At 35.2% G+C, this 12,985-nt stretch overlaps 1 protein-coding gene across 3 annotated transcripts in view; it reads right to left on the reverse strand.

The window, feature by feature from the left end:
* Positions 1-12,548, reverse strand: part of fus (epithelial splicing regulatory protein fusilli) — a 54,455-nt gene extending 41,907 nt beyond the window's left edge. Inside the window, exons 1-3 of one of the 3 annotated variants that reach the window (XM_017620418.1) lie at positions 12,452-12,548; positions 11,167-11,277; positions 9,680-9,950 (exon numbers count right to left, since the gene is read on the reverse strand). In XM_017620418.1, the coding sequence (XP_017475907.1) occupies positions 9,680-9,950; positions 11,167-11,277; positions 12,452-12,516 (447 nt within the window). In that variant the 5' untranslated portion in view covers positions 12,517-12,548. Of the gene's footprint in view, positions 1-9,679; positions 9,951-11,166; positions 11,278-11,450; positions 12,002-12,373 lie in introns of those variants that run through there. The other 2 variants (XM_017620417.1, XM_017620419.1) reach the window with 2 other exon arrangements.
* Positions 12,549-12,985: the final 437 nt, after the last annotated feature.

Genomic DNA, 12,985 nt, shown 5'->3' on the forward strand with positions numbered 1-12,985 from the left:
TATATAACATTCATTAACTGGAACAGGAGAATACATTTTCTTCAAAATTTCTACTTTATCTGCATTTTGCGCTAAAAAATTTAATATAATCAAATAAAAGTTCAGGCATCATNTAACTGGAACAGGAGAATACATTTTCTTCAAAATTTCTACTTTATCTGCATTTTGCGCTAAAAAATTTAATATAATCAAATAAAAGTTCAGGCATCATGCTCAACTGGTCTTTTGCAAATATCGTAAGCTTCCATAAAAAAAAATAAAAATTAATCATATTAAGTGAAAAAAATGAAGGCTCCAGTGAATTACGAACACTAAATGCCAGTTTTGAACCACTGTGCAGCGGGTGGTTTATTGTTCTCTTTCAGCGGAGTTGGAAACTCAGCGTGCAACACCATCCTGGGCACAACTTTCCCCGTGCTTTATAGATTGTACAAAGATTTCCGATTAAATAGAAACCCTTAAGTGGGGTGAGAAACAAACTGGCGAAGGTTTTCATTAGATTTCATAAGGGAAATTTTTTTTTCATATTCTGCGTTTAAAAATGTATCAACTCTGAAATTATTAACTCTGAAAAATACAGAGCCGATTTAAAGGACAGTTAAAGAAATAAAGGACAAAAAGCGGCCTTTATTTTGAAAAAAATTATAAAGGACAGGGGCTTAAAATAAAGGACTGTCCTTTAAAATAAAGGACGGATGGTCACCGTAAATATGAATATCATTGAATCAATAGGTGCAGAACCTGCTATTTCGCTGTGGATTCAAAGATATTTAGGCCACATGAAAATAAGAGCGGAGTGGAACGACGCTAGGGTAACCAGACGGGCATGCAGAGACACATGGAGGTGGTGCACTCTCACCACTATGAAATCGTGGGGACGGCGCCCGAACTAGTGGCGTATGCAAACGGCATAGCCGTTGTAATAACAGGGAAGTATCTAGACCAGTAGTGTCCAACCGGTAGCTCGTGGCCGCCTGGTAGCTCGGGACCTACAACAAGAAGCCGCTGTGGTGTAGTGGTAAGCAGTGCGCGCTTCCACTCCGCAATGCCTGGGTTCAAGCCCTGGTTAAAGCATCATCGCAAAAAATATATNTAACATTGTCATGGTTGAGTATTATTGCAATCAGATTTTCCTTCTTTTTCACTACGTTATATATATATATGTCGGCCAGTGTGGTGTAGTGGTAAGCACTGCGCGCTTCCACTCCGCAACGCCGGGGTTCAAGCCCTGGTCAAAGCATCATCGCAAAAAATATATAAAAAAGGTTTTTTCTTAACAGCGGTCGTCCCTCGGCAGGCAATGGCAAACCTCCGAGTGTATTTCTGCCATGAAAAACAGCTTCTTATAAAAAATACAATCGCCGTTCGGAGTCGGCGTAAAACTGTATCTATTAATATTATTATTATTATTATTATTATTATAATAGATTGGCGCTTACACATACACATAAAGCGGAGGGACCTACAGTTTTACGCCGACTCCGAACGGCGATTGTATTTTTTATAAGAAGCTGTTTTTCATGGCAGAAATACACTCGGAGGTTTGCCATTGCCTGCCGAGGGACGACCGCTGTTAAGAAAAAACCTTTTTTATATATTTTTTGCGATGATGCTTTGACCAGGGCTTGAACCCCGGCGTTGCGGAGTGGAAGCGCGCAGTGCTTACCACTACACCACACCGGCCGACATATATATATATAACGTAGTGAAAAAGAAGGAAAATCTGATTGCAATAATACTCAACCATGACAATGTTATGAGCACGATCATTCTTATTGTAAATTTAATTCGCGGATGACCGTTAAAGCATCGGCAATTCAAAGCCTTGCTCGATGAATTTGATAGTGAATTCGGTCACATATTCCTCCACTCTGAAGTTAAGCTCGTCGGCGATTTCAAGCATCCGTTGTTGGTTACCCCAGCAACCGAGGCAATCGGAGATCGTCGTGTCACACGTACTTGTTGTCGGCTCGTGTTGATGGAAAATCAAAAATTTTTGATTTTCCATCAACGCGACCGCTTGACAAGCGGTCTGTTTGATAGTGGCGCAAAGCGTTGACAAGCATTAGTGTGTTAGTTTGTTGTGATATGTAAAATGAGCAAGTTCGCGGAAGATAAAGATTTTACGTTGCGGTTTATTGAAACTTATGCGTCCTTACCCGCTTTGTGGAATACTAAGTGCGAAGCATATTCCAACCGCGATGAAAAGTGTAAGCAATACGACATTCTGCTGGAAATATATAAGGAAAGATACCCCAATGCAGTGGCAAGTAGCAAAAAAGCGTCATCCGATGAAGACATGTTTACGTCCGCCAACTACGAAATTTTATTGCAAATGGTGTTGACGCTTTATGCTTGAGTGTCGCCGGGCAAGCTTCAAGCACCCGACATTCAACCCGACACTCACACATGTACTCGTTGCTGGGGTAACCAACAACGGATGCTTGAAATCGCCGACGAGCTTAAGATGGCTGAGTCAAGGTAAAGTGCTCTGAATATTTGTAGCTTAGATGACAGAAATAAAGATTTTCCTGAAATCCAAAGGCAGCATTTTTAACTGATGTGACTGCAAAACTAAATGATTTCAATACAACTTTGCAATCTCTAAATCGATGTATGGATAGAGCAGCTGACAAAGAAAAACTTTCAACATTTCCAAACGTTTACTCTTCTGGAACAGGCTTTTTCACAACTAAGGGTTATAAAAAACAAATACCGAAACGTACTGACTGACGAACATGTCAAAAATAACATGATTTTAGCTTGCACAACTGTGCAATATAAACCAGATTTTAAGAAGTTATCTGAAAAAATGAAGATTCAAGCATCATATTAAGTTTATTGGGCATGTGCTGCGAGTCGTACGATTTGAAATCGGTGTAATTTGCAAACTATTTTTGATTATTTTTAGGGAATTTTTAGGTAATAAATATTTCAAATGAAAACGGCGAGAAACACATAACTTACGTCATATCTATCGATTCAGTGCCAAATTTTGCCATTTTGTTAATCAAGCTCCGAAGAAGGTTTTGCATCGATCTCAAATCGTACGAATTGTAGCACATTCCCATATGTTTACAATAAAATGAATGTTCTTCATTAAAATATTATGACTGTTATTAATTTAACTTAACTGTATAAACTTTAATATAAATAAATATTTTAAAAGGATCAGTTAGTAGAATATATACATTGAATATAAGAAGAGTGAAACGAGTTAACGCAGTTAAGATTGAAGTTAAGCTAGCGGTGCCCGCGTATTATAGCGATTGTTTCAAAGTAGCCCTTTGTCCAAGTTCTGTTGGACACCACTGAACTAGACACTCTTAGTAATGTAATGAACAGCGCCTTGAGAATCATTGACCAATGGGCATCTCGAGCGGAGCTAGATGTTAACGTAGACAAAACAGACCTTATATTCTTCACAAGAAGATATAAGGTCCCTGTGTGGATAACCAATACTGCTCTATTGCGCTTTGGTGTGGTAGAATGAAACCAAGAAGTCATTATATCTGGGGCCAAAAGAGAAGGGTTAGCAACAGTGCATCGCGGGAACGTTGACGTCCACGCCAAAGGCTGCTCTTGAAATGATCCTCAGTTTACCGCCCATTGACGTATTCGCGGAACACCATACTGCTAAATCCGCAGGTAGATTGACGGCCATAGGAAAAATCAATTTCAGAACCTTTGGGCACAGCTCAATTAGGGTGGGAAGCACAGGCGGCACGGAATACATGGCACCAGGGATGAAAAAGTAGGTACAATTGTACCTTTTCCCGACGTATGATGACTCAAAGGTACATTAGGTACGGTCACTAGATGTTAGGTACAATCATTTTTTGATTAGACGCATTTTTAGTTTTCTTTTTACTTGTAGGCACGGGAGAAGCTTCGCTTTCATTTTGAAGAATAAAAAATTCTAAATAATTCTAATAATTTTAACGCTTATTTTCACTAAGCCAAATCAATGGCATTTGCGGTCAAATGAGTGCAAATAAATTGTTAGATAGGACTAAAAAATGGTATTTGGTTTTATTTAGATCAGAATATGCCTTCAGGCGTGTACATGCGCTGCTAAAGTGGCTATTTGTAATAATATAATGTAAAATTTGGATAAAGGAAAGAAAGTTGTGTCAAAATATGTCGAAAATATGTCGACAAATTTTGTTGTCAAATTATGACATAATGAAAACAAGCCTTTATTTGCCCATACAGTCCAGTGTCTAGGATGTCTTCAAATTTCATATTTTCTTTAAATGAAAACTATAGCTATTTGACCCATATTGGCTTTTTGATTTCTGGAAATCTATATATTAATACAGTAACATAAATTTTGTCTCCGTTCGTTTGGCGATTCTACCGAACCGATTTCAAAACCAAGAACACCGTTGGAAAGGCATTTTTCCGTAGCAGAGTTTTTATGGTTTCACAACTGGTTGAAAATTACGGCCAAAACCGTCGTTTAAACATTTTCGAATTGTGTATAGATGTTGCTGCAACATGTTCCATTTGACACGTTTCGCCTGTTGTTTCACTACACATTTGAAATTAAGCTTTGAAATAAAGATAAATATGAAGATGAAGAAATAAATGATAACGATGAAGTAAAAACAAAAGAAGGCAGAAGTGAAGATAAAGACGAAAATGGAGATAATGACAGATACATAAGAATTAGGGTAACTGAAAGGGTAAGAACATTTCTTGAATTTATGAAGTGAAACTTCTTTAGCGGCAGTTGGTTGGTTGGGAGTAAATTGTCGAATTCAAGGGGAATAATGCACATGGAAATGGTTCTCAGCGGTTTAGCGGTTTGAAAATAAAGATAAATATGAAGAAAAGGATGAGGATGAAGATCGATATTGTTATCGATATAATCCAGATATTTTTATCGATATAATAATCGACATTGCTATCGATAAAATAATCGATGTTGTTATCGATACTGTTATTGATTAAATAACAGCTATTGTAATCGATATAATAATCAATATAATAATCTATATTGTTATCGATACAATAATGGATATTGTTATCGGTATAATAATCGATTAAATAATTGATTTATATTGTTATCGATATGAACAATAATCGATACTGATGATTGCTATATTTATCGTATTTTTCTATATGTTTATGGATATCGTTATCGGTACTTTTATCGGCACAGTTATCAACAGGGTTATCCATATAATAATCGGAACATGGAATGTGATCAAATTAAATGACATCACATCACATTATATCACATGATATGAAGAGACATCACATGACTTGACATCACATGATATATCATCGTATGATATGACATGTCATTACATGACACATCATATGGTATGACATCATATGACATAACATCAGAGGATATGACAACGCATGACATGACATCCTATCACATCACATAAAATCACGTCACATCTTATCACGTCATCGCACCTCATCTCATCTACGTGAATAGAAAAAGAAAAGGATTTAAGCAAAGATGTGAAAGATAAAAACAAAGATGAAGACCAAGGTAAAGTTACCGATTTCAAAACCAAAAACACGGTTGGAGATGAGGAGAGTTTTTATAGTTTCGAAATTGGTTGAAAAACGTCGTTTAAAAATTTCGATATTTGTGTATGGTTGTTTTTACAACCTGTTCAATTTAAGCTGTTTCGCATTTTGTTTTACTTAGTATTTGAAATTAAACTTTGAAATAAAGATAAATATGAAGATAAGGAAACAAGTGATAACGATGAAGACAAAAAAAAGGCAAAAGTGAAGATAAAGACAAAAATCGAGATAAAGGCGAAAATGGAGACAATGAGAAATACATAAGAATTAGGTTAAAAGATAGGAATCGAAATAAAATCAGCCATAAAGGTTACTGAAATTTATCGAATCATCGAAGTTTATAATTATCGAAATTTATCCATGCTTATTAAGTTATCGCAACGTATCGAATTATTCAAACTGATCAATGTTTACTGAGTTGTCGAAATTTATAGACACAGAAACTTAGTTGTCCAAATTTACGGATAGTTATCGAGCTTTAAAAACGTGTGGGATTATCGAAATTTGTCAAGTTAAAGAAATGTATCAAGTTATCGATATTTATTGAATTATCATTATTTATAGACTTAACAAAATATATCGAGGAGTCGTAATGCATGGAGTTCTTTCAACTTACAGAGTTATCGATAATTATTGATCTACTGAAATTGGTTGGTTCAACAAAGCAAAGTTTATGGAATTTTCAAAATATATAGATTTATCGAAGTTTCAAGGCTATATAAGCTTATCGATTTATTACTGCTTATCGAATTTAATCGTCTTAACAGAGTGTAACGAGTTATCAAAATGTTTAGATAGTTTTCGAAAAATGTGGAGATGTCAAAAGTAAAAATTTATAAAGGTATCAAAAGTTTTTACATTTTTGAGTTATCGAAATTTATCGAGCCATCGAATTTCACAGTTGTCGAAATTGGTCGCGTTAACGAATTTTGTTGAGTTATCGAACTTTAGTGTTCTTGAAATTCATCGAACTATCGAAATGTATCAAATCATTGAAATTTATCGATAAACTTCAATGTATCGGGTCAATTCCAAGTCCTGCCGAAGTCCTCCAAAGTCCTTCTCAGATGAAAAAAAGTTTAGTTACGTTTAGCAGAAGATTTTCCGGTTAGTTAATTTGTACCGTATAAGTTTTGCTACGTGTTAAGTTAGAAAACCTCTCCAAGGCTTCTAAAACTAGAAAAACTGTCGAATTTCGACAGTAACTGGCACTCTAGTATATTTAAAATGCTTTCGAAGTTACTTACGGCAGTTTGATTATTTTCTCTATACTTGCTGCACCTATTAAAAGGAATCGGATATTATTAGCAGACTTTTCCTGTTGTTTTATAAAAAGCTGAATAACGAAGTATACTTCCCAAAGTGTGTTTTTAGTCTTTTTCGCCAATATTTTTCAGTAGCCAAAATCAGACAAAAACAACGCTTCTCCGATTCCCATTAGACTAATAGTATACAGATATAGGCTCAGTTAAAAAACCTAATCATGTTTAATGTACATCTATCTTTTGTATTCATGTTTTAAGTAAAATTTATAAAAAAAACCTACAAATGAATGCTGAAACTTTGTTAGGTACAATTTGTCTCATTTAGGTACATTTATTTCATGATATTAGGGACAATCTGAAATTTCCATTTTTCATCCCTGCATGGCACCAAGCTTTAAGTGTTAACAAAGGTTTCGCACAACGATTGAGGAGGAGGGATGGCGCAAGGGAATGAAACCTATTTAGCAATAGATCCCTAAACATTTTCACGAACGGATCTAAAATGGCAACGGGAGTGGCTGCCGCGATTTATTGCAGGGAACTGAACGTCAGGCGGGCAGTAAGGTTACCTGACCATTGCAGCATATTTCAAGCAGAGGTTTTCGCTATGAGGATAGCAGCAGAGCTAGCCTACACCGAAACGACAATCGATTCAAAAGTAAACCTATACGTAGATAGTCGGGCGGCAATTAAGGCAATTCGCTCATATAGCAGGGCAAGGCCGAGGCCGAAAGAGCAACGAGTAAATTCTAAATGCTACAAAGAACCACAAAAAAAAACAATAACAAAAGTTTTATTTTTAAATAAAATTATTATTAGAAATGAAAAACATTAATTTAATATTATTCGAATGTACGTAAGATAGATATTAAAGAAAATTCAAAAGATCTCTTTCGCCAAATTTTCCAAACTTGTTTTACGTCAGTTGAGGCCGTTCGTAACAGTTCTGTTAAATGTTGGTTAGCCAACAGGTACGTTCGTTTAAAATCTCCAGTAAAAAAAGTCCAACAGCAAAATTCCAGCGAAATGTCATCTGTTCTTTCACGGGAATAAATATCCAAAATAGCACGCGAACAGAAACTCTGCAGACACTTCCAAGTTAGACGAACAGCTTATAGAAATTTTGTTTGCATTCAAAAGTATAAAATTGAAAACGTAAGAAAACAAATCCCGAAGTCTTATTCTCTTGAGTTCACTGACTTAACGAATAATTACTTACTCCTTATAAGTCTAATTAGTCGAATTTGACTATTTTAACTTACAAACCATCAAATTCAATTTAGGGATTTGCGTAAATTTCAACCAGCTGTTTTCTTGTAGGCAAATTGCTGTTGGCAAAAATTTTTCCAGCAGAAACTGACAGCTTCCCCTCAAAATGAAATGTCACTTTACTCTCTCAATTACCGCTAAATTGGATTTTTTTTGCGTACGCGAACGCAAAAAGCTGATAGTTTTTAATAACTTTCACTATTTAACAGGCACGCGAATCCAACTAATTGTGAGCAGTATTTTGGCTTTACGAATTTCATTGTAGAGTACAAAGAGTCACAGTTATACGTTGTACCAAAAATTTAAAATATACAGCTCGCAGTTGTTTTCAACAGCGGATATTTTAAATCTGGTACTTGTTGCCGGAACTCAAGCAATGGCAAAGCTCTAGGATACATTTCCAGTGCTTTATCTTCTTCTAATTCCAAAAACTCCAACTTTTCTTCGCTTTTCTTAAAAAGGAGTATTTCGGATATTTACAATGTCCTCAAATATGTTACATAAAAAAGGGTTTATGAAGTATGCAAACGTACATTTAAATAATCTGCTTTTAAATCAAAATTTTTTTCCAGCCATGGAAAATGAAAATTATTATTTTTGGATCATGAGTAAAAAGATTTAGCTTGAAACTTAAAATAATTTGCAACAAATCACTTAAACTTAGATTAAGTAAACTAAGTTTAAATTGAACAGCTGGCTGCAGTTCAGGGCAAAACGGCGGAAGCAACTATTCTCGCTTCTTGTTACGGCTATCAAAGGAAGACTGCAGAGTTATTGCCGGATCGCTTACTTGCTGATTACTGCGGATCGCTGCTCTCGTACTAAAAATGAGTATCACTAGCGTGGGTAGGTGCAGGAAGTTTCGTGAGCGAAGACTGCGGAAACTTTGAAGCATCTCCTCTGCCAATGCCCTGCGCTGTTAAAAACACAACTAAAATGCTTGGGATCCTACCAATTCGAGAAGTTAGAGGACATCTCAATAGTAGGGCTGAAATTTCTACTTAAATTCGCAAACAACTTTGATATCCTTTGTGATGTTTACTTTAACGCGTAACGCTGAGGACCTACCGGTCTATATGCGGCTCAACGCCGGCCAGATTAACCAAACCTAACCCATGTGGCAACGATTAAACTTATCGCTGCAGCAGATTCTTTTTCTAGAACAAGTCAGCCAAGAATTCCGTTTAAGACAAGGAAGCTGAACTATTTAATGATCTTTACATTGCCTCGTATACAGCAATTATATCAGTAGACAATTTATCTATATTGCAAAAGAAATTGTTCAGTGACAGTCAAATAGTCGCAGAAGTTATGTTGGGCGGGCATATGTAGATATCTAAATGTAGTGCACTGACAAGAAAGGTGTTGACGCCTTATTTCAGGAATCGCTGATATTGGAAAGTAAATGCTGTGATATTTAATTTTAATATTGATCCTAATCTTATAAAAATTAGGGATGCGATGATGATGAAGATTTTTTAGTTTGTGATAAGTAAAAAAAGGGAAAATTTATAAGCACTTCACATTCATATATGCACATATAGTAATCTTAATCATAATATATTTTTAATTACTTGACTATACATACTTACAACTTGTTTTGCTGTGCAATCATAGGGGAGACCTCGCATACGTATTATAACCTGCGCACCTTTTGAAAGGAAAGCCTGCGCTTCATTGGAAGCTCCACCAGCTATGGCCAAGAAATCTTCACCAGTGGCGCGATAAACTTCGATATATCGGCTGCCGATGTGATGTTTGTGACGTTTTAATGCCATGTCGCGATGCTCCTGCGATATAAAACGAATAAGAGCCTCGCCGTTGCGTCGGCCGAGGGGCGAAAGACAAAGAGCTACTCCGCCCCTGTAAACAAGAATAGCGTTAAGGAAAATAGAAATTAAAACAAGAGCAAAAAAAGTCGTTTAAAATACTACTTTGCTAAAATAATTATTTTATTGATAATAATCAATCTAAACCTTTTGGCCTCTTATCAGTGCCTGCTGAACTGAGCCTCAAAGACCCATTCTAGCATGTATTGTCTTTGTTTGCTAATGCCAAATCCGATTTTAGAATAAACTGGGGTTGCCTAGGCTTAAGTCGTTCTACCTACATATATGCAATAGGAGAAACTAGTAGATTAGTATGAATGTTTGCACTTCTGTGGGCTTCAAAAAAATTCAAAATCCAACTCCCACTACGCAGTCCACAGTATTTTTACGTTCATCTTATTTCCGCGTTGGCGGTCTTCGACCACGCTTTAAAAAAACCCTCATCGGTCCAAAACTGTTGCTTAACTAATTTGCCCTAAAATGAGGTTTGGTCGACGATATATACATATGTTTATATGTACATTGTGTACACGTCGTTAGCTTAATAAAGAAAGATCCGAGCTAATATTATTGTTTCTCTAAAGAGTAGTTACACAAGGTTGTAAAAACCAAGGTTCTTCAGTTGCAATTTCTTTTATTACATGGTTTTGAATGAACACTGGTACAAACTTTTTAAGAAGTGTAAGAAGTGTAAGTGTAGAAAGTATTAGCAGAGCAAATATTTCACAATATATGCAACAATTTTTATTCTAATATTTTTCCGCAAATTTTGTATAAAAATATGGTTCATTCAGCAACAAAAAAAAAACATAAAAATATAATTCCTGAACTTTGTGCAAAACTCGCGAAAATTCAGCAAATTTTCATCAAAATTTTGAACTTTTTAATCAGATTGTTTAGTAAAAACAATGCAAGTTCGGAGTTAGTCAAAAATCGCGTTGATTTTAGAGAATTTTTTTTTGTAGAAGGTGTTTTGCATTTTTACCATATAAAGTATTTTCTATCTATCTAACGGCAATTCCTAGCTACTCAAAACTTGTACTTTATTATAATAAAATTGATTGAAAGAATATCCGAATACACGGATCGTCCCAGCTCTAGTGATTCCCTATATTCGACTAAAGTTTAAAGATCATATATGTATATATAAAGAGAATTGATATTAATAAAATATTAAATAAATGTTAATGGCTTGCACGGCAATCTTAAAATTCATATTAAGAGAAATGGGGATTTTTTATTTTACTTACTTTGCCACGTTTAGACCGCGAAAAAATTTAGCGATGTCCTGATCGCTACTCTGCCAAGGTAATCCACGAGCACGCACAATGCAATTTCCGTCGATTTCGTCGTCAATTGAGCTGTAAACAACAGAAACAATAGAAATTTTAAAACTGAATGAGCAATGGCACAAATAAAAAGATGCTCAGAATCAGCCAACTCAATACCCTTAGTATTAGTAGGTTGCAGCTCTACTCAAGTCAGCAATAATTCTCCTAAAGTCGTGGCAGCTGGCATGCCTGATTATACTTACATATGCACATACATATGAATGTATGTAACTCCGAATGAGTGCGCGAATGAAACAATAAACAAACGAATTAGTTATACGCTCTAGAAATAAAATATTTATACATATGTATGTAGTCGATATCGCAAAATAAGGAGAATGGTTCACAAAGCATACTGAATTTATGCTGATTTCATCAAAATATTCTTGTAAAATGCAAAGTACTACTTGCCAATTACAAATGAACATTTGGGCAAATTGGTCGTTTCCCGGAAAAACGTCATAATGCAAAAAGAATTTGCTTAATTACGCCACTCTTTAGGAAGCAAAGAAGGTTTGGTAAAATTTGTATCATCTGGACCTAGTTTTAAGATTGTGCTTGCTATATTTTTTAAGATATTTATTTTGGTTCAATGTAGAACACCTAACTAGACCATTGTTTTCTGGTACTTAATTTTTGGGTTAACATATTCTTCTAAAAACTGAATATACATTTATTTAATTTTATTTTATTTATAAATAACTGCTTTGATAATATACAACGTTATCACATTGAGATTTAAAAGGCAGTCACATAGAAACACTCACTTTAATAACACTGGATTGTTTTGATCTGTAACCACACATAAGATATACAATAATTTTCGCAAGGCTTAAGATGGTATTCTATCCAAACCAGTTTTCAGAAGGTTTTAATAACTTCCAAAACATAAAAATGTTTTTCTTTCGTTTAAACGGGTAATCAGACGTGTTTTTGTACTTTCGATTCTTGCCTTCCATATAATTCATCTAAGCGCGTAAATGCCTCGTAGATGAATACCCTGAATATATTTGCATTTTCTGCGATAACGATCGATCGGCTCGAGCGATTACATATGTATGTATGTATATATGCATGATACCAAGCGACAATACATAAATACATACATATATTTATATGTATTTACGAAGAATATGTAGCTGCATGCGAACGTCCATTAAAATGTAAAACACGCACGGAGACCGTGTAGCTCACTGGATAATACCTTCGAGTGTTATTGTAATCTGATCTGATCAGATTAGACAATGGATGACTTAGAGTCGAGCGCATGCAACGCGTTTGCCTTATCACGTCTGGATTAAAACTGCGACTACTTTTGAATATTTTGACTCTTCGATTTCAAGTTATGCAGCATGAAGCTCGAAGAAATACATATTTGAGCGTTAAGAGAGGATTGAGTTGTTGACACTGAAATTACATAGAGTTGAGCAAAAAAGAATTTTCTCGATTTGTACAAGTTACTCAAAAATTTGGTTACTAATGTTTATTACCACTGCAACTTGAGATCAGAATGCTTAAATATTAGATCCCGAAGAAATTATTGTGAAAATAAAATAAATGTTTATAAAGCGAATTTGGGGAATAGAAGAATCAATAGATAAAAGCCTTTTAACCGTATTTCTTCTTGAATTGTGCAAAGCCTTTAAAACACAATTTTAGAGTCTAAACTACGCAATACTATTGAATTGCTGAAATAAAGCTTTTTTACTTCGCGAGGAGTTGGCTAGTTCAAGCCAGG

Source organism: Rhagoletis zephyria, unplaced genomic scaffold (genome assembly GCF_001687245.7).
Source record: "Rhagoletis zephyria isolate East Lansing unplaced genomic scaffold, Rhagoletis_zephyria_1.1 Rzeph_scaffold_02152, whole genome shotgun sequence".
Lineage (NCBI taxonomy): Eukaryota > Metazoa > Arthropoda > Insecta > Diptera > Tephritidae > Rhagoletis > Rhagoletis zephyria.